Source organism: Ctenocephalides felis, unplaced genomic scaffold, assembly GCF_003426905.1.
Source record: "Ctenocephalides felis isolate EL2017-DRISC unplaced genomic scaffold, ASM342690v1 CF-g0.4_SCAFFOLD_03571, whole genome shotgun sequence".
In the NCBI taxonomy this organism is placed as follows: domain Eukaryota; kingdom Metazoa; phylum Arthropoda; class Insecta; order Siphonaptera; family Pulicidae; genus Ctenocephalides; species Ctenocephalides felis.
This window is the reverse complement of record NW_020539725.1, coordinates 47,765,401-47,788,431: the sequence shown is the minus strand read 5'-3', so window position 1 is coordinate 47,788,431 and position 23,031 is coordinate 47,765,401. Positions and strand designations below refer to the sequence as shown.

General features: G+C 30.4%; 3 protein-coding genes and 1 non-coding gene across 4 annotated transcripts in view; 3 read left to right on the top strand and 1 right to left on the bottom strand.

Annotated features, from left to right (window-relative positions):
* Positions 1-3,957: 3,957 nt before the first annotated feature.
* On the top strand, positions 3,958-8,055 carry LOC113386166 (organic solute transporter alpha-like protein). The gene is made up of 6 exons (XM_026623964.1): positions 3,958-4,110; positions 4,298-4,394; positions 4,457-4,545; positions 5,361-5,524; positions 7,152-7,237; positions 7,849-8,055. The coding sequence occupies exons 1-6, from the start codon at positions 3,995-3,997 to the stop codon at positions 8,053-8,055; spliced, it is 759 nt and encodes a 252-aa protein (XP_026479749.1). The 5' UTR covers positions 3,958-3,994.
* Positions 5,881-5,999, bottom strand: LOC113387141. Its single transcript, XR_003368102.1, has one exon. It is a non-coding gene; the product is annotated as a 5S ribosomal RNA (ribosomal RNA).
* Positions 8,056-10,597: 2,542 nt separating the features above from the next.
* On the top strand, positions 10,598-12,787 carry LOC113385371 (breast cancer metastasis-suppressor 1-like protein). The gene is given in 4 exon segments (XM_026623217.1): positions 10,598-10,889; positions 11,953-12,122; positions 12,124-12,198; positions 12,474-12,787. Coding segments are annotated over 4 exon segments (699 nt in total). The 5' UTR covers positions 10,598-10,696; the 3' UTR covers positions 12,735-12,787.
* Positions 12,788-14,134: 1,347 nt separating this feature from the next.
* Positions 14,135-23,031, top strand: part of LOC113384426 — a 20,773-nt gene continuing 11,876 nt past the window's right edge. The window contains exon 1 of the mRNA XM_026622138.1: positions 14,135-14,270. The gene's annotated coding sequence lies outside the window, so the exon portion shown is untranslated. The remainder of the gene's footprint in view (positions 14,271-23,031) is intronic.

The window sequence follows — 23,031 nt, the reverse complement described above, 5'->3', positions numbered from 1 at the left end:
TGAGTTTCCACCTAATGATATAGGATCATTGGAAATATATTTTAAAATCAAAAAAGGCATCATCATTATAGTTTCAATCAATAATTGATTTCAAGACATGCATATATACTTTCTAGACTAAAATAAAAAACATATTATTGTTTACCTAATAATAATCAATGTTTCAAATAATACGTGTGTGGTTTTGTTATTCAAATATATTTCGAGTCTCTTTCACCTCGAATTGTATAATTTCGAAAAGAACAAATAAATACAATCGTACTGGCACACCCATTAAAGTTTGTTTAAAATCATCACTTAAATTTTATTACTTCGGTATATGTATTTTTCGATCCGCGAAAGCCATGTCGTCATCCAATTCGGTTCAGGAGAAAGTTACACCATGTTACGTTATGTTATGCAGGTGGAACTCATAATAATGTTACTTGCACGCATTATAAACTCATTGGTATTTCAGGCAATCAATGAAATCGATAATAAATCTTTTGTTAGTTCAGTAATTGATTTTTAAATGGTCATAAACTACAACATAATTTCGCGGCAGCGAAATGAAAGGTAATGAATGGCGTTTTAGATCCAAAACCTTACTTAGAAAATGTATAAACATAAAAAAATAAAGTTATTACAACTGCATTTTTTTGATTTGTCATTGCAACACCTACTTAAAGATAGGTTTTATAAGTAAAACGCCTGACTGCACAGCAAATACATAGCATTTTGACAGCTTTTACTACCAATTTATATGAAGAAAGGACCGTAACATAATAGTAGATAAGCCAGTGAACTATTTGACTAACCTGTTTTCTGAGAGCTAGAGAAATTTTTTTAATGATACTTTATTATCGACCCATTAAGAAAGTACCATTTTGGCAGTCATTCCGCGGTTGCGTCATCATCCCTTCAATTTGTGAAAATGTCAAAAAAATGTTATTCATAACTTGCACCCACAAGGCTTGAGGGTGTATTCTTTTAACTGTTCAGAAAGCATATGTAAAAAGCCAACCCATTCTGACGGTTGCAAGGGTCTGCCAGTCGAGTACATAATAATCACGACGCGCAAGGGTTTGATACATAATAGGCTAACACCCTTGTATTTGAATAATTTATACGACATTTTGAAGGTTTTTTTGAAAAAATCCGATATACCAAACTTCAACTTTGTATCTCACCTTATTGCCGAGATATCATTGAAAATATACCAAAGTGGCTCCTTTTTCAAACTCAATTTTTGGCGTAACCATAAAATATATCGAAAAAAAAATTACGTGATTCTACTCATATTGGCTTAGATCATATAATGCATATTAATATATGCTAAATAATCTTTTATTATTAGCTAAAAAGGATAAAATAATTTTTCAATTAATGTTTTCGGATAGGTGTTTTGTTTAATTACTTTAATAGTAGCGTTATTTGAAAACCTATTGTTTTTTGTACTGCAAATATTGTTCAAATCAAATTTGTGGAATACATTGAAAAATGTGTTTGTGAACAAATCAGAGCCAGTATACGAGATTCAAAAAATTGTTCTGGAATTTCTGTATTATTTCTATATTAGTTTTTTGAGCACTGCTCCACAATTGTATTTCATAGCAACAAATTGGTTTAAAAGTTTTATATAAAAGTAGCTTATTATATGAGCTTAATTTGGATTTAGTCCCTGATTTTTTAAATTTTGATTGATTAACTTTTACTAATTAATGACAACGAGAAAGGCAATCAATAATACATTTTCTATATACACGTAGTATTGTTAACTTCCGGAAGCAAAAGTTTTTTTTGCCAGAAAATCCGACTGGCTAATTTTATGTGTTCTCGACGATTCAGGTTATTATAATTAATTAAACTACAAATATGTAAAATATCCTTCTGAAATATCTCAGAATAATCATAAGATTTAATAATTATTAATAGATATTTAAGGTGATTCTTAAAATAAGCAATATTACTTCAAGTTCACGCTGTTCTTGATAAAGGTATTTGTTGACTTAAGACAAATTTAAAAATATTGTTTGGCTCGGTGAGTTGGCTAACAGCATTAGATATTATTTGGCAAGTGAAAATGGCTTCAAGCAATTAATTTGATTTTATTAGTATTAATGAATACATAACAGCAAATACCGCATTATTATTATTATCATGCCATGTGTTGCATTTGATAGATAAAATTTTATAGTTAATTTTTGTATAGTTATTTTTTGTTTACGTATATCGAAAATTTCGTGTAAACATAAAAAATAATGTTATAAATTTATCGACTCGTAAAAATTAAATTTAAACAAATGAAATCAAAAGAACTAACTTAAAAATCGCAATTCTTAGAAAGTACTAACAATAAGTATTTAGAACTCTTAAAACTATTTTTAATAAGTGAAAAATTTAACTCTAGAATCGTATCTGCACGCCTCCGAGGCGTACATGCGGACATCCGAGGCGTAAATGGTGATGGTCCATTTGTTATGGAAATTTGAGAAAATAAAAAGACTATTTGTTACTAAACCAGAGTTTTATATTTTCTGAAATAACTTTGATAATATCACAAAGTATACATTGACAAAAACGAGAAAAAAACACTTGTTAAGCACAAAACCGTTCTAGGGTTAAAAGTCAAATTTATTTCCTCTTAATAAATATTTTACCATATATTTATATATTTAATTATATTATATTTATTATATTCTTAGGTTTGGGTATGACATGGGCAGCCCTCCTGATTTCGGCATCTGTTCTCATCTTCATAAGTGTCCTGATTTTGTTCTTGAGCACCATGCGATCAGTCGCGAGGAACGAGAGGAGATTCTTATTCAAAGACACCAGTATTGTAGTCGGCGTATATACGGTATGTTATTAATTGATTATTTGCTTATTATTCAACAACAACTCTATTTCTAGATTCTCTTTAACATACGCAGGAAAAATTTTTTAAATGTAAATAACGAAGGTTCTTATCCACTCGGGAGCATAACGTATCCTGTCCGAATGGAAAACATGGTATAATCCAATCCAAGACATTGTTTGGCCTTGCGACTTATATAGTCATTGTTTATTCCAATCAATCGTATACTGAATACGTCTCGATTGCTTCAGTTTTTTTTTTTTGAAATTTGCATTTTGTGTATAATTGTAAACTACTACTTGGAGAGATAGATGTGAGAAACTGGAGAGTGACTTTGTTCTCATTACATGCGACTAAAATAAGATATTTGCTTTATATTATTTTTATTAGCAATGGTCAATTCTTATTTAAATTATTATTAATTTTGCCTTAAAATCTATATAGATATTTAATTTATTCACGCTATGACTTAGAATGTAACTATACGGTGGAGACGCCAAGTACGCCCCAAATTAAAATAACGTAACGAATAATATTGATTAAAGCTCGGATTATATTATGTTAATACTCATTTAAGCTCATAATCTGTCCCTTATTAATCGATCGATCAAGATCTTTCTACTCAGTTCACGTTGAATTTAATTTTACGGTGGTCTTACAATGAACCTTTTTTAAAGTCAAATTGTTCTATACAATGCAATTGCATTAAAATCGTATTCCAAGACATTCTGGCACTCAATACATATTGATTTGTTAGTGTTATGTTAATTTTATTTATTAATGTTTGTGCTTTTTGTAGGTCGTTTGCATGTGCAGCGTGTTCACCTTGTCAATACCACGAGCCCAACCATTATGCGAAGCTGTATCACAAGTTGTTTTTATGATAGCAGCTTATAGTTTTTATTCTCTGCTAGTCAAAAATTGTTCCAACTGTGATGGTGAATTAAGGGATCTAACAGAAAATACCGAAAAGGTACATACTAATGTTAGTCTAGTTTTATGAATTCAATTGGTTTGGATTTTCCAATCTCCATTTCTAAGATTATTCCTACAAATTGATGATGAGTATCTTTAATACTATTTTTTTTAATTATCAAGGCCTTGTCTCCTGCATACGCTGAAGGAAGCAGTTTTTGCTGCGACGGTCCTCAAAGTCAAATGTTAAAATCAATTAAGAGCAAACGGCGGGATGATGCGTGGCTTGTGCTGCAAGCTCCTCCTTGCTGCTGTTGGCCTTTCTGTGGACGACTTTTACCAGAAAGACCATTGAAAGTGTTAGTAGAAATGCTACAGTTTTTATAGTAAATGTAAATCAATATACAAGATTCAAACAAGTTTAGACTACAAATGTTATCGCAGTAATTATGTCATTGCATTTTTTATGTAGTTGAAATTATATAAGTTATTACTTTCTATTTTGTGGAAACCGATAGCAAGATATATATTTTTTTATTTATATAGATGTCACATTACTAATTTGGGATATTTGGTATTACAAATGCCGTTTACTACATCTGTAGTATACTTTGTTCTTCTAGTCATGGCATCTGAACATCAGGTAAAACAATTTTATGATAGTTATAAATTTGCATATCTTATATTGATTAATATATTTTTTAGAGAATCTACAACACATATTACCAATTCCTTCAACCAATATGCTTGGCTTCTATATTGCTTGGCATTTACGGAATAAATGTTACTTTAAAGTAAGTAGTTAAATATTAGACTATGATTAGACTAATTAATATATGAAACATTTTTCAAACTTATATTGAATATATTAGTTGGACATATTTTTTAACATTTTTAATTACAATCTGTCAGACTTAGGATATTCAGTAATTGTTTTGACTCTATTATGTGGGTTTTTGAATGGATGGCAACCCACTCTGTTATGTGGATTTTTGAATGGATGGCAACCCAGTAGTTGTCCAATCCAATTATGTCTAATTAACTATCCTCGAATTATTTGCTGACATTTTTATTATATTTATTCAACTATACCCACGAGAGGCGATTTTCCCTTGAGGCTATATTTGAGATCTATAACCTCAAGTAGAAATTTGACATCAAAGTTGCCTGATGCTCGGCTTTGGCGGTAGCGGGAATCGAACCAGCGAACCCGGCACAAATTGGTGCTAGCTCACGTTCGAACTGATATTGCCACCGCTGGACCAGTTGGACTTATTTGACGTTTTTTCTGCTTCAATATAGGACTTTGAATTTCTGCAACAAGTTAAAAACAATTAAATAATGCACACTTAGAAATTATATAAACTAAATTATGTGAACTAAACAATAGTCTCAAAACCACTTTCGCCAAAAAATTGGCAATGTCGCTATTTATATCGTGCTAGCGAAGTCACCCGATCTAAGTCGATAGTTGTTTAGGCATCTTTTGTTCTCTACTTGAAAATAGTTATAAGTACCATACTTCACTTGATTTTGAGATAGTGAGATCTAACCCCTTCTACTCCATTTTATTTTTAATTTTAATTGATTTTACATTCGTGTTTTGCAGATTGGCATCTGCAGTGTTGCCAGAGCGGCCTTTGCAGAATCGGTTCCGGTGTTTGCAGTTAGTGTTGATCAGTACGAAGTTGCAGGCGTTGCTCATCCGTTTGCTTGCCAGCAACGGGGTCGTGCCATGCATGCCGCCTTTGGCGCCGGCGCTTGTCGCAAATTGTAAGTTTATTTACCTATTTACACATTTGAACGATTTTATTGAGGTTATCTATATACATTTAATGAAATGTGTTCAATACATTCAATTATATAGTACAATAATTACTACTCGCAATTCAACTAGATAATACAATAATCACTACTCTCACATATTAAAATTCAGGAGAATATTAGAATATACGCTTATGATTTTTTCTTTATTTACTATTGAAATAACAACATCAAATATTAACTGCTTAATTAAATTAATTAATTTATTTTTATATGTATAAGTTTGTTTTTTGCCTCAAAATCAAAATTGATAATTATTAAAATAATATTATATTATTATAATTATTTTAAAAAAAAGTGAAAAAAGTCAACGATACGTGGTGTTCCCAAGCGGTCTCCCATCTAAGTACTACCCACGCCCGATGTTGCTTAACTTCGGTGATCGGACGAGAACCGGTGTATTCAACATGGTATGATCGTTGACGACTAAACAACGTTGTTTCCAGTTCATAAACGTATATTGAAGGGTTGATAAATTATAAAAAAGTATAATAATTGAGAAACTATCGAGTAATATATTTAGTAATAGAAATTATTTTTAATTTGATAATCCATCTTCCATGTGAATTATATTCAAATATATAAAAAGCCAAACACGCCTGAACGTTATATTACATTAATATTGTTTAAACGAAAGTTTAACTGGCAAGAAATTAGTTGATAATTTTGTATAAATGGGTAAGTATGAAATATGCAATTCAACTATCTCGTGCAGTCAAAGTCAGTTATAACGTATTTTATAATTAACTTCCCGTATTCGAAAATTATTTTTTTTGCATATCTTTACGTTTCAATGGTTTCTGAACATTTGGGCTTACCTTGGAAAAAATGGATGTATGTGTGTGTGTGTTTATGTATGTATGTTTGGATACAATTTTTTATCCACGATTTCGGCCGCATGGAAAAACCGATTTGAATGATTTAAAAAACATTTTATTTGTATTGACGAAATGAATTGGTTAAATTTTTGGGTGGGCAAGCTTAGCGATTACGGAGATACAGAGGAAAATGTAAAAAAATGATATTTAGCGGTCTAAAATGATCATTAGACATATTCACATCAAATTATCAGATATTTTATAGAAATAAAAACAAATTTTGTTATAATTCAGTTTAAAATTACAATTCAGTTTAAAACTTTATATATTTCATATGAGTTATTCTACGCGTAAGAAATATATCCTCAGATGGATTCTTTCAGCATTTCTTCTTAATGTAAACACTTTCAAGTGTTTTGAGTGATAAGATCGTCACTTATAAATAAATAGTAAATATATAGTAATTATAATTATCTTTCTGAAAATATTTAAAACAATTGTTATTAATTATTGAACAAAATTTATCGATTATTAATTTTGTGGAACGGTAAGTTTCAACAGTTTGCCTTAAGGCATGACGCCGTTCACTACTAGTTTATGGTAATATTGGCTAAACTCAAATAAATAATATAAACTATATGTTGATATGAGTGGAAATTAATTATTAAACGCCACAATTATTTATTAACTATGTTAAGTATTAACTTCTTGCATAATATTTTCAATTCTTATTAATAATATTTATTTTTATTTTTCAGTGATTCAAAATTCGCTGGTTCTCTGTGAAATGCTGCTATTAGCTGTTTGGGCGCGTTTTATTTACAGAAATCCAGTATCCAAGCAGGTAATTTATTTATAAATAATTGGTAATAATTTGATTGTCTTTGTCTTTTTTGAGCTATTCAAATAGTTAGTTTTATTTAACGGTAGCAGATAATATAATTTATAATTATCACACAAAATATAGCCGGGGGGTATGACCTAGGCGGCCTTACTCTATAAATCTTCATAACTAATAATATAGGAATTTTATATTAATCGAATTATTTAGAAGACTAGGAGTGGATAGTTTTTTTTGTAAAAATATACTCTATACCATAGGTTCCCAAACTTGTTTGTGTCGTGGACCCTTTAGTCTACGCCATGGACCTCCTATTTAGCTGATATCGATTTTTTTTATAAATGTGTATTTATATAACGTTTAGTATTAAACATTGAAGTTTATTATATATTTATTAATTGACTTCAGAATATTAATGAACTAGATAAAAACGAGGTTTGTTGTGATCCACTATCGTGGATCTCCTTGATTCTTTTTCGTTGGCGTAGGCCCCTTAGAAGTGGTCATGGACCCTTGGGGATCCATATGGACCAGTTTGAAATCACTGCTCTATACTAACATAAAAAATGTTTTTGATGCCAAATTTCAGTAGTTAGACAAAATATTATTTCCAGGATGAAAATACCCCTATAAATATTGCAGTAAGCGCAAGAAGCGACAACAACAACGCTGTTTTGGCAAATCCTCAAATCGCAAGGCCTTGGACTGGATCGAAGGATAATGCTTTTGTGATCGAAAACCAGTACGGAGATATGACTAGTCCAGTAAAACATGCAGCCAGATCTACCAGAGACAACACCAGGAGTGATGTGCACATGTAGTACAAGATCTTAATATAAATTATATTACTTGCAATGGATTATGCGAATTTTCGAAGTAGTTGATCTGAGCGTTTTTGTATATAATTTTTTTAATGCATTAGCATTAGTAAGAATTTAATTTATTCATAAACTGATCTGAAGGAGGAATTTGAACTCATATATACAGCTAAAACCCATTCGCTTTATAAATATAACATATATTTTGTGGCCTTATGAAGATTGTGACATATAATAGCATATAGTGGCAATAATTGTATTTATTTGCAAGAACGCTTTGAATAAATAGGCAATAAAGATAGAGATAAATCAATAAACGTTATCATATTATTTAAAAAATAAATCTATTTTAATGAAGTATATTCATTTAAACTACGGTTGAAATAGCGGAATTGCAACTATTATTCAATTATTGCTTCTGGTTAGATCTAGATTTATTATATTAAATTATAAATGCAGTTTATACATTAAGTTAATTGCATTCATAAATCTAGTAGTAAATAGTAGAAAAGAAATCTACATACAAATAGTAGCTTAAAGATTCTAGAAGAAAATGATCAGTAAAATATATTTGCACAAGTATCAATTTGTACAGTACATTACATTTTTACAGTAATTACGATTTTATCAACTAAAGACTTGTCAATTTATGCCGACTTTAAACTTGCTTTATTTTACCACAAAAAATGTAAATTTTTCGATGTGATCGAATCGCAAAAATATGTTTTTTTCAAATAGCCTTTTTACAAAGTAATTATTGTATAAGTGTTCGCAAATGCTCAATATATTTGCAAAAATTTGAACAAATTTAATTGATTAATTAATTAATAGCAATTTAGCGTTAGCGTTAACAATATAAATGATCTGATAAAGAATTGATATTGTTTGCAAATGATATCGATCTAATTATTTTATGAAATTTTATTTTTATATGCTTATACCAAAACAGTTTTACAAGACTTAAAATAAATTATTTTATTGTAGTACATACAATGGTGGAGCACCTCAAACTCGCAGGGGGCGCGTTTTGACGATTTTGCATGACAGGAAACCCCGAAAATTTGGTTTAATCAAATCACTGAGAAGTAGTATAAACTAATGGTACATATTATTTTTCAAATTTTGAGATGTTTAGAATGATTTCTATCATAAGAATCCGCCTTTGAGTGTTTTGTAAAAGACCGCTTTTAAAAAATTTACGGAAGAAGAAGTACAAAAACTTATAAATAAGTATTTTATTAAATAAATTAATAAAATTAAATAAATTTTATTTACTCTTTGTACATTAATATTATATTAGTTTTAAGTCGCTTAAGAATTCATATGCAGATTTCATAAAAGTCACCATATGAATGTACTGTATTATTATCTCAGCATTAAGTAGTCTGAGAATTATTGTAATTTAAATGTTTTATTTTTAATAATATAATATTGAAACAACTATCTATTATCATTTTAAAAGAAATTACCGTAAATAGAAAAGTTTAGCAAGTGCTATAGTGAAATTGGCCAAACAAAATTCGTAAATTTAATTCGATTGATATACGTTTTTTTTACTTTTTCATCTTATTAACTTCCCGTAGGACAAGTTATACTAAGCGATATAAAAAAATCGAAAATGAAAATTTTTATATATCTTTACGTTTCAAAGTTTCCTGAACATTTTGGCAGACCTTAGAAAAATCGGATGTATATATGTGTGTGTGTATGTGTGTGTGCGGATACAAATTTTCATCGACGATTTCGGGAACACGGATCAACCGATTTGAATAATTCATTCAATGAACATTTTTATATATCTTTACGTTTCAAAAGTTTTTGAACATTTTGGCATGCCTTAGAAAAAATGGATGATGTATATGTGTGTGTATGTGTGTGTGTGTGCGGATACAAATTTTCGTCGACGATTTCGGGAACACGGATCAACCGATTTGAATAATTCAAAAAACATTCGATTCGTATTCATAAGGAGACGTGCTGATTAGTTTTTGGCAAAGTAACTCAGTTTTTAGGGGAACGGAGCGTCCGATTTTAATAATTCAAAAAACATTTTACTTGTATTGACAAGATGAAGAACTGTTCAAATTTTTGGGAGGGCAGGTCTAGCGGTTATGGACTCTCAATAAAAATAAGTTAAAAAAATGCTTTTTGGCGGTCAAAAATGATAATTAAACATATGCCCATGAAATTATCAGATATTATATAGAGATTTTAATAATGTGTAGACATTTTGTGTGAATATTTTTGGGGTCCGTACCAAGATTTTTAATTACGGTAGGGGAAGTTCCAGCAATTTGTCTTAAGGCACGATGCCATGCACCCCTCTAGTATTATGTTGCTTAATAAATCATTTATAAAAAAAATCAAATAAATAATTAAATAATAATAATAAATAAAAATAAAGGGAAAAATGACTCCATTTTGAAAAAGTTACAAGCGTAGTTCGCAAAACTGACAACTCGTAGTTCGCACTTTCGCCGCCAGGACGTCAACAAATCAATCAAACAAGCGCTGTTTGGTTATGTGTATTTGGCTGTCACCTAATTTTTACGCAAATTGTGTCGGCCCGGGTTAAAATAATCGGTTATTTGTTTAGAGTGATTTTGTGCGTATAAATAAATTATTTCCTAATTATAAATTCAAAATGCCTTCGGTGAAAGGAGCAGAAAGCGATGCTGACGATATGTCAGGGGGCGAAAGCGACCATTCAAACTCGAGTAGGGCCCCCGAGAGGGACTCTAGTGCCGAAGAAGCTGATGAATTGGAATCAGATGACTCTTCTGAAATGGATGAGGTTGAATGCGATCGAAGAAGAAAAGAATGCTTGGAAATATTAGGTACACAAACAAACATAACCTAAGCTGTCAACAGCTGATTGATGGCGTGCCTTGGCGCCTAATATAAGAAAATGTAAAATATACAGCTTATAGCCTTATTTTCACTTTAATTTTACATCACTTGATTTTTTCATTTAAACAAATAACTGTTTCTTCTTTTTCTCAAGACAAAAAACTTTAGAGATTACTTTTTTAGAGTGAGTTTGCTTTCTTTTAAACAGATCTTTCTTAGATTTATACATACTTATACATTTTGTAACAATATTAAATCATTTGACAAAGCATCTATAAATACAACACATTAGCTTATTGTAATATCTTTAAGTTTTAACAAATCGGCAAGTTAAATTTGCAATATACCATAATACTGTACACTGTCTTTGCAATGTGCTGCAAATGTAAGAAAAAATTAAATTGATGATTTCTATACATAGAAACAGTGATTTTATAGTTTTTTGAATTTGTAGTTCTATCCAACAAATCAAATGGTTTTTCAAAATTTACAAAATACTAAATAAAAGAGTACTAAATAAAAAGTAGTCATGGCGATATAAAAAAGGTTTCAATTGGATTTTGTTTTCATCAACGTTATGTATAGGTTTCTTATATCTATAGTCCAATCATTATAGTAAGTTCACCTCGAAATTCGAGATTCGAGATAGCTGTAAGTCTGTAAAAAAGTTGTCTCAAAATCTACATATGGTAGTGTGTACGTACCATATGTAGGTTTTGAGACAACTTTTTGAGACGTCTTTTAAATTTACATACTTACGGCTGGATATCTCGAATTCCGAGATTCTTACCTAATTTAAGCTTAAATGTATTGACTACACTATGCTTATTAATTAGAAGAAAACTTCCAGACTTTAAAAAAAAAAACTTGGAAAACTTTGAAAAATTATTTCATTAACATAATCTGAAATTTTTCAATGTCAATTGTTTTAATTATTTAAATGTATACTAATTATAATAGTAATTAAAATGCAATAAATAGTATAGAATTTCAAAATATTTTGAATCAATTTCCTATAGTATCTTATGAAAATCTATTTTATTATTACAGCTGACTTAGAGCAGCAATTCTTAGCGATACGTGAACAGCTGTACAAGGAACGGATAAGTCATGTAGAGTGGCAATTGTTGGAAGTGAAAAATGGGAGGTCAAGAGAATATCTTGTTCCTTTGCAGAGGCTGCAAGAAAATATGAGAATTAGGCATGAGGTCGCTGGGACAATTGAAGCAATTTAGATTAAAAAATATCCAACATAAATATGCTGCTGAGGAACAGGCAGCTAGGCAAAATTTTGAAGTAATAAATATAATTATATCATATTAATATATGAAATATTGAAATTGTAATTAATTTTTTGTCATATACTCTATAAATATCTCATATAATTATTTTTTAATTATTAGAAATTAAATCAATATAATATTTAACTGTGAAATATTGTTGACTGATATTTTATTTCATTGTTCATTATTTTAGTACTGAGCAATTGTTTTGCATTTTTAATCATTTATATAAATACTGTACTTATTTTTTCATGATTCTAACTTCTAAAACTGCTTTCTCTTTGTTAGAGTGAAAAATCCCTTGCTGTTGATTTCATACATGAAGAACTGCTAGATAAAATCAGACGCTTAGAGGAAGACCGTCATAATGTGGATATTTCATGGGCAGATTGGAATACAGGGTCACGGTCAAGTAAAGTTCGAGGTCCAGGTCGGCGTAAAGCGGTTACTGTTTCTGGACCTTACATTGTATATATGCTTTCTGAACAAGATATTCTCGAAGACTGGACTGTCATTCGGAAAGCATTAAAACGCACAGTTCCTACTTGACACCACATATATAAAATGTGAACATTTTCTGTGAATGTATGAGGTTTAGTGTTTTGAACCATGTCTATGATAAATTATATAAGTATGTTTAGTGAATTTTCTTAGAAACTGTAAAATTCTATAAATTTTGAGGATTATAGTTTGATTGCTTGAAACCATAATAAATGGGTTTTTGTGATTTTAGTTAAGTTGAAATCGATTTTAATAATTTAAATTCTGTTTGTTGTAACCATTATGCAAAGAATACAAAAAAATGTTAACTATAATAATTTACAAAAAATAGAGCCCAGTTTTAATTGTAAAAGTATTGTAAATTGTAAAAGATCACAAATTTGTAGCTATTTTGTTCAAGAAGGGTTTATAATAATTTATTTATATATAAATCTATATTATGAATAAATATATAATGTATGCTAAATTGTATATTTACAAGAATGACCATCTAATTGTATAAAATTAAATTATGTGAATTTGATTTTATGACAAATTTTATTCAACCTATATGTACAATCAATAAATTTTATAGCAAAATTAAAAACCTTTATTTAATAAATACTCTTCGACATAAGCTACATAATCACCTTTTAATAATATTTGACCTGCTAATTCATTCACTTGTGTTGCTACCTTCGTTTCATTTTTTGTTCCGTATATTCTTTCAACTCTGAAGCTAATTTCCAAATATCACCTGAATTCTCTTTACTTGAGTCAGTTTTTCTCAAATTTCTGTGCGATAATTTAAATATACTGGTAGCATATGATTTCTAGTTCTTGCAATATAGTACGGATTATTTACACACGATGGATCTTGAGGTTTCCACCCTGAGGGGTAAGATTCTTTCATAATAGGATTTGGCACTGCCTTTAGGGGTAACAGTTGCTGCTCTACAAATTTCCATTCTGGAGGATTTGGAATAATTTCATATTCAGGTAAATTACTAACTTCTTCGACTGGTTTAGAACTTCTAAAACTCGAGTTACGACATGGAATCTAAAAATCGGAATTTCATAACATAACCCCAAAATGTGCAAATACAGAATATAATAAATTTAAAAGAACGTAATATAGTGTATTAAAAATTACCGATCGAACGACTGCAGGCATCAGTTTTATTATGTTCATGTCGTTTTGTTGATATTTCGCCACTAATGTTGTTAAATTAATGTCAATTGCGAAGGGAATGAATCTTGGCGAACGCCATTTTGTTATCGTTGGCATATTTCAGGCCAGTCGTTCATAGAACGGTAGAGCGACAGAATAAAATAAGAAGAAATTACTTGTAAGCGATACAGACTCGCATAGTGATATGTCGATATGTCTATTCTATTTTTTTTAATTAATGTACGAAGGGGTCGCAAATGACCGAACAATTGTTGAATTTTAGTGTATCAACCTTTTTAGCAAGTAGTAAAAATAGTGTAAAGTGCTTTAGTAATGAATACAACCACGAATTGAGTCAAAATAACACGGTTCGCTAGTCGGGAAATGAGTTGTGCTTTCAGGCGACGCAGTTAATATAGGTGGCGTGCGGTGCGGTAAGTGCTTTCACACAATTTTCACGCTAGTTTTCCCCAAATCACTGTTTTCCCTTGTGTCGTGCATGGAAAATCGCGCCCCTACTATGAGTTAGACTCGCGGTGTTTGGAAGTTTGACAGTAAGTCGCAACGCCGGCCTTTCTGAAGTGTTTGAAGTTACGATAAATATAGGTTTCCCTACAAGTGTCTCGGAAAAAATTCACGTAGGCTTATTGATACATGATTTGGAGCCCCTTTTATTTTATGTTGTGTTATTTGTAATCGACATAGCCTAAAAGTGAATAGAAATTTGACGTATAATTGTGACACGTTCTGTGTCATATCCCTCGGGGCTCCGGATCGCGGAGCGTGCATTGCGATGAGACGGGGGCCCCAGTCGGGCCGGGAATTCGCAAGCATCGCGCTCGGGCCTCGGCTGCGTTCGGTGCGAGTCGGCAAATCTGCTCACGAGGCGAGGGGACAATTCGACACAACAAGTGGTCGCTGCTCGGACTCGAACTCGAACTCAAAAGCGTTTCGTAGGGTCTACGCCGGCCGAGATCTCTCGCCTTGCGGCTGCGGCTGCTTACGTTCTTACGTAACGTTCTCTAATGTTCGTATCTCGCTTTGTGTGCTTGGAGGGTGTATTTTTTCTTTGCGTATATGTTACCATATCTCATGCATTCGTGTGTGATCTTATGCATGAATTGATTGATAACGCGCAAATGGGGAAGCTGAACATTGTGCGTATGATTGCAAATGATTTTCCGCTTCGAATCGGCTGTGTGGACCCAGCGACCTGTCGATTCCATTGAATTTATACCGAATTGTGTCTGTCTTTCAGTTTATTACTGCTATTTATTGATCGATGATTTATATTTTGTTAGCTCTGCAGTAACATATATTATTTAAAATTGTACAAATATTCTGTTTGTACAAAAGTTTTCCATCAAATATTTTATTTCATTCTTTATTATAGAAATAACTAGTGGCGTATGTCATCGAGCCTTACAGCAAATTGCTGGAACTTCCGTGCGGTAAATCAATTTTTTTTTATAGCATCAACCCTTTCCGCTCGGATGCTGCCGCTCCGGCGGCAAAATACATACGAGTCTCGCAGTTTGAGAGTGGAAAGGGTTAAGTTTTTTTTGGAAATTTTGAAGTAAAAAAATTCTATTGCGTCGCAGTCTCTAACGATTAAACATTATAAATCTTGGTACGGAACCCGTCCAAGTATGTATTTATTATTAAAATATCTATAAAATATTTGATAACTTGATGCACATATGTCTAATTATCATTTTTGACCGCCAAATAGCATTTTTTTCAACTTTTTTATTGGATTTCCGAAACCGCTGGGCATGTCTTATCAAAAAATGTCATCAATTTTTAATTTTATCAATACAAGTGACATGTTTGTTTGTTTGTTGACATTCAAATAGGACGCTTCGTTCTCTTCAAAAGTGAATTGCCATTTTCGGCACTTTCGAATGTTTTTTGAATCATTCAAATCGGTTGATCTGTACTTACGAAATCGTGGACGAAAAATTATATCCAAACATACGTACATACATCCATATACACACACGTAAAATAAAATGTTCAGAAACCCCTGAAATGTAAAGATTTGCGAAAACAAAATTATTTTCCGTTACTCTAAATTATTACCCTACTTAAACTTAATCAATAATCTTCGCCAATTCAACAATATAAGATGTTAAACAAGTATATATAATCAAATGATTTATAATTTGTATAACAAATCCATAATTTGAATCGTAATTCAAAACTGTTTATAAAATTATTCACAGCTTATTAAAACATTTCAAAATAAGTTATATTTAAGTTATCAGGAAAAAGCATTTTCTTTGCACAACTGTTACAGGTTATTCAGTAAATTTATTACAAATTATAGTCCAGTCATTTGGTTCAAAAAAGGCTGTTGCCGGTACAGTACTCCGGGATTTCTGAATATTGGTAATCTTATAGATTTTGAGGTGCTCTTTACGAAAATCAACTTTGTCACCTAAAATTTGAACGGCAAGTTGCCGCCATATTGGAAAAATGGCGTCAAAATTTTTTTTGAAATAACTCCTTTCTGGCTCATTCTACGATGAAAACAAACATCTATGTACGAATTAAACTAGATAAAACTTCCTAAAATTCTTTAGAAAACCGTTTTTCTGTAAAATTGATAGTTTGTAATTTGTAAAAACAATAGTTTGTTTATTCTCTTTAATAAATAAATATTTTCAATGTTAAATTAAGCGAATGAGATCTAGAACTTAAAATAATTCAAATATTTTTCTGTTTGTTTGCTGATTTTTTAAAACTTCAATGGCAAAGTAGCTATAAGTAGCTTGAAGTGTTGAAAAATAGGTAAAAAAACAGAAAAATATTTGAATTATTTCATTTCTAGATTTCATTCGCTTAAATTTAACATTGAAAATATTTATTTATTAGAGAGAATGTGGTCAAGTTCAAGGTGCTGTCATATATGGAGAGATTTGATACTACGGCGAGAGCAGCAAAGACTTTGAGGCGGTCGTGCTCTCAAACTATCAATTTTACAAAAAACGGTTTTTTAAAGAATTGTAGGAAATTTTATCTTGTTTAATTCGAACATAGATACTTTTATCGTAGAATGAGCCAGAAAGGAGTTATTTTAAAAAAGCTGTTTTTTGACGCCATTTTTCCAATATGGCGGCAACTCGCCGTTCAAATTTGAGGTGGCAAAGTTGATTTTCGTAAAGAGCACCTCGAAATCTATGAGATTACCAATTTTCACTGGACTATTAATTTAATCATAAGACTATATTTTCATGAGGCTTTATAAGAGATCAAATAATTTTTTATCTCTTTTATTGTTTAATGTAGGAAAAAATTGTTGCACATAAATATTTTTTTAAAATTGTGATATTTCAAATTGTTTATGTATGTTCTAAATTCTGTAGTTGTTTTGAAGAAAATTTGATTATATGTGAAGTTAATTGGAAAAGGAATAAATTTCATGTTATTTCTGCATAAAAAGTGGTGATGGCAATATAAAATGAACATCCAGAATATCTATTTCTAGATTACTTTCAATTTTGGTTCTAATTTCATTAACAACAGTACCTACAACAATTCCTCTAACAAAAAGCTAATTTTTAACTTCCCGTAGGGTAAGTTATAGTAATCGCAAAAAAATCGAAAATGAAAATTTTTATATATCTTTACGTTTCAGAGGTTTCTGAATATTTTGGCATACCTTAAAAAAAATGGATGTATGTGTGTGTGTGTGTATGTATGTGTGGATACAAATTTTCGTCGACGATTTTGGGAACACGGATCAACCGATTTGAATAATTCAAAAGAATTTAAAAAAAACATTCGATTCGTATTGATAAGGAGACGTGCTGATTAGTTTTTGGCGAAGGCAGGTCTAGTCGTTCCAAAGATACGGGGCAAAAAGTGCCGAAAATGGTAACTCAGTTTTTAAGAGAACGGAGCGTCCGATTTGAATAATTCAAAAAACATTTTATTTGTATTGACTAAATGACGAACTGTTCAAATTTTTGGAAAAGCAGGTCCAACGACTTTGGAGATATAGAGGAAAAAGTAAAAAAATGAGCCATTTGGCGGTCAAAAATGAACATTAGACATATGCACATCAAATTATCAGATATTTTATAGAGATTTTAACAATAAGTATAAATTTGGTTTACATTCCTATGGGTTCCGTACCAATATTTACGCGTTAGACGGCGACGCGGCGCTTACGCGCTTCGATATTTCGTCCTGTGCAGTTAAAGCTGTACGATAGCTTTGAAAAAAGTTTAGAATTTCCATAATATTTCAAAATAAATTTTTCTTCAGAAAGTCTTTTTTTTCAAAAAGGTAAATTTTTGTCAAAAATTTATTGTTTCTCAAAAATCTAAGTTTTTCAAAGTAATTTTTTTCAAAAATGTTAATCTTTTTAAAAAAATATAATTTTTGGTACGGGAAGTTCCAGCAATTTGCCTTAAGGCACGATGCCATGCGCCTCACTAGTTTAAAATTGTGATATTTCAAATTGCTTATGTATGTTCTAAATTCTGTAGTTGTTTTGAAGAAAATATGATTATATGTGAAGTTAATTGGAAAAAGATTAAATTTCATGTTATTTGTGTATAAAAAGTGGTGATGGCAATATAAAATAAACATCCAGAATATCTAATATTTCAATTCAAAGTTAATTTTTGTTAGAGGAATTGAGATTTTTACTCGACAATCGGACAAACGAGAAAGTTGAGTTGGTAATGCATAGAGTAGCGGACGAACAGAACAGAATACATTATTCCCCACTCTTGGCCACTCTTGAGCTACGTTCTGTTTTCACATGAGGCGTCCGCTACTCTACTCTCTACTCGTACATGCAATGGCGGAGAGGAAATCATTTCCAGAAGAAATCTCCGCGACGGGGCATTGTGGTCTCGAGTCTTGTTGGTGCATAGACAGAACATTCTGTTAAAAGATCGATCGAATAGAAACGATTGACTCAAAAAAGTTCATGTCAAAGCTCAATTTGATGTGTAATCAAAATATATTCTGATGGTTGGCGAAGAACCTTTTCAACATTCAAAGATTTAATGTAGCTGGCAAAAAAATTCCTCAAACCGAACTTTTATAGAAGAATACGAGAACGTGTTTGAGAAATTCCTGGCTTATAATAATTTAACTCTACACTCTCTGTAGAAGAAAAAAATCTGCCAAAAATTTTAGGAAAATTAAAGACCTATTAACCGTTTTCCATTAAATGACTACCACCCCCTTTGAATACTGTTTTTCACCAATTTCTACTGCTTCTGTAGTTTAATTATTAAGCTAATTCTTTTTATAATTTTTGCCCGATAATCCGGAATTTTCGATAGTCCATCACCTAAAGTCGGTCCCAAGCGTGCAGGACTAATGAACTTCTGTATTATTTAATGCGTTGTTATAAATATACATAAATAGTTGTGTTTTTTTGAAAAAAGAAAGGAGTTAATCAAATGGTGAACTTTTTGGCTCATTCGATCCATTTGTTACTATATTAACCCCTTAACTTAAAATGACGAGCAGAGCCCGCGTACGATATTCGGGCTAGAAGCAAATATTACGCATTTCGGGCATGGCTCGGTATGGTAAACGCAAGTATTATAAAATATTTATCCATACGAAACTATAAAACATCCCCCTTTGTCAGCAAAAGTAAGCAAAGCTGTCACCAAAATGTCATCCAAAATAAGAAATCAATAACCCCCCTGCCCCCGTATAGTGCTTACGTAATACTTGAACGGCCCCTTTGTTGATCATTTTATATTTTGAATTCATAATCAATTAGACATCTTAGTGTCTTACAATTAGTTAACTTCCTATATATATATTGATGATATTCAAACCTAATAAAAATGAACATTTGTTTTTTTACTACTAGAAATTTCCATTTTTTCACTGGAGTTTCCAATTTTAAGTAAATTAGCGATTATTATTCAATTTTATTTTTATTATAGTTTATTTTTTCAATTCAATATGTACATAGTCTCATTAATTGCATCGGGTCAATTATATGCCTATTAGTTATACAAATTAAAGTTTTTTAGTATTTTTAATTAATATGATTTAGAAAATTTACAATCTAAATTAGTACATACTGAAGTTTCGTATTCAAAAACGTCAAAAATTAAATTTTCAAATATCTACTTTTTATTTAATGATAACTTTCACTTAGTCAATTCACATTAACGAATTTGCTAGCTAATAAGTTTTGCAGAATTAATATTTGGGAAATATTAACTTTTCTTTAGAAAACTTGTGATTGAATCCTAAAGCGACATCTGAAGATGCTGGCCGTATTTATATAAATGTTCTCCATATTTTAATATTTTTTTTATTAATTTTCCGATATAAATTGAAGTAACTTTATATATAGTTAATCTTCAATTTACTGAATTTATATTTTTAGATAAATATCACGTAAAAAAATGGTTGAATTTAAGTTTTACGTGTAGTTCTGATTCATGTTTATGTGGGTTTGTTTCTTTTAATTTAATTTTTATATTACGCTATTAGCACGAAGGCAAAAAAAAATCATAAAATGTTTTTAGCATAAAATAAGAAAACACTTTGATAATTTTCTTATGTAAGAAGTATCAATATAATTGTTGAAAATAAATTAAATTCGTATTCATATTGATATTCATAATTACACTTATGCATTTTGATAAGTTTTTTTAGTTTACATTGTGTAGAGATTCTTAGAATTTTTTGTCTATATAGCTTAACAGTCAAAATTTTGAAAAAAAAAATTTAATGAGTAGGCGAGAGCATGGTAAATATTGCCTTCCGATTTTCCAAAAACAACAAGTTATTTTAAGGTTAATAATGTTGTGATTTCTTTGTTTATAAACAAAATAATAATTCTGCTATTAACTATTCTATTTAAGTGATATTTATAGTGTGAGATGGGTATTAATTAAGCCTATTAATTTATATTATCTAAGATTCTATTGAAACTTAATTAATGTACACATGAACTTATTTTTTTGTTTTCTTTATTACTTTTAACTATTCATAACTTTATTGTTGTATCTTTTTCAGTTTATGATAATTATTTCATTTTATTTCATGTTATGCATAAATAGAATGAAGTTGTTTAATATTTTTGAAGAAAGAGCTGATTCATTTGTTTTTGTTATATAAACAACGTGCTCGTTCATCAAAACTTTTTGTAGTAATTTTCTAACGATTTTCTGCTAATATTTCTAATCCAAATGTGCAGACTTCAAAGTATAAAAATTGTTTTATTTTAATATGAGAACTTACATGAAAAATTTTATATTAGTAAAAAGTTATGATAAATTTTCAATTTATACAAAATGAAAATTCCTAAGTAACATCAAATTTTTTGGTCTTTGAGGCACATCACGATTCTGGTTCTGTGGGTCATTTCAACAAACTTTCCGAAGAAACCGTAGCTCGAAAGTGAATTTTCAGCCAGCTAAATTTTCGATAAAGTTTTTATCTATATGTTTAAATATTAATTTATAATAATGTCAAGTTTACTCATCTATGAATTTGATGAAACTTCGCATGGGTATAAAGTTGAAGTCAAAGTCAAGTATAAAGTCAAAACGAACTCTCTAAAATATCATAGGACTATGACAAGTCCTGTAACCAAGCAAAGTTTCATAAAATTCCTAGACGAGCAAAAACGAGATTTTTTTAAATTGATTTTTAAATATATAAAGAGTAAACTTTATTGAAAATTTCGCTGGGTCCAAATTTATCGTCGGGTGCTATTTTTTTCAGCAAAGTTTCTTGAATCGCGAGCGTTTTTTTGGCTTTATACGAGTTGTACCCTGATTGCGTTTTGCATTTGCATTTTTCTAGAATAATAACAAGCCAAATTCTCCGAATGGAGTTATATCGAAATATTTCGACTAATTTTACTGTTCTAGCTAAAATAATATGTGGGGTTGTACGAAATATAAATCAATTGCTATTTGACGACGTGCATTCTGAGGAGACTATGATGATTATTTTTAAAGAAAGGATATGACTCATTCATTATTAACATTTGGAACATTTCTTGTAAGAGCTTTAATGCAATTAAATAATAATATTTATAATATAATCACTATCACTTCTAATTCAGTAAACAGTCTGACCAATCGGACCAATCTAATTTTTTTCTCACTTTGTCATACGCTTTGGTTTTTCGGTTTTCATAATAAATCTAGTTAGTTACGTTTAGACGTCCTGCACTTTTTGAACTTCATTTTTCTAGAACCAGAAAATATAGTTGTATGATACAGTTACCATACAATTACTATTATCAATGAATTGTCGAAAGAATATGTAACGGTGGAAGTTTTTATTTATTTTTACAAATAGTTTAAATAAATATTTTATAGGAATTGTAGGGTATGAATTTGAATATATTTGAAAGCACTAAACACCTTAATTTTTTCACTTATATTCAAATTGATTAGTCAGTACAAATATCATATCCAATTTAATCCCTAAGAACTTCATCGGAAGAGTATCAAAATAACTTCATCATCTATTCGAAAATCCATCTTCATGGATAGCTTTTCTACCTCTTGCTTTCATGGTAAATTTACTAGAAATTATACCAATTCTACTTTTTTGCGTTTATTTTGTAAAGGTAACAGCGATCAGAATTTAAGGGTCTTATGTAGGACCCTTATATATAAGCTGTCGTGATGATTTGACTTAAACATCTACGTCAGTTTTATAGATGGCAACCCAAACGGTTGTCCCATCTCTGATGAATGTGATTATATTTTACAATTTTGTAAAAATAATGATGTTTTTATTAACGCAGCAATATCGGGAAACGTGTTTATCTAGATTTACAAATAATTTTGGGCGATGGGGGCGTCCATTAATCGCATGATCGATTTTTTAAGGATTTTTCTTCCCCCACTTTCCCTTGGTGGTGATATTCAACCTACGATATATTACGTGTGTTTTTAGTTACGAAAAAATAGTAAAATCTTTGATATTTTTTTTGAAATATTTGGATTTTTCAAAAAATTCAGGTAAATAATAAATAAATGTAATATCTAGTAATATCTTACTATACCCCTCCCTCACCCATGTGATATTTCGTGATTTTTTTGTCAAAACCACCCAACCTTCCCATAAAAACCTCTCGTGATTAATGGACTGACTGTCCTACTGCCCGACATCTGGCTGCTCGAGCCGGGTATCGATCCTAGGATCTCTGATTGAAATCTCACAGCTCTAACCACC

Coding starts and splice junctions, on each gene's coding strand:
- LOC113386166 (XM_026623964.1), top strand. CDS start 3,995: ATGTTAAAATCAATTAAGAGCAAACGGCGGGATGATGCGTGGCTTGTG. Junction 4,395..4,456: donor TCATGGCATCTGAACATCAG/GTAAAACAATTT, acceptor TATATTTTTTAG/AGAATCTACAACACATATTA. Junction 7,238..7,848: donor GAAATCCAGTATCCAAGCAG/GTAATTTATTTA, acceptor TATTATTTCCAG/GATGAAAATACCCCTATAAA.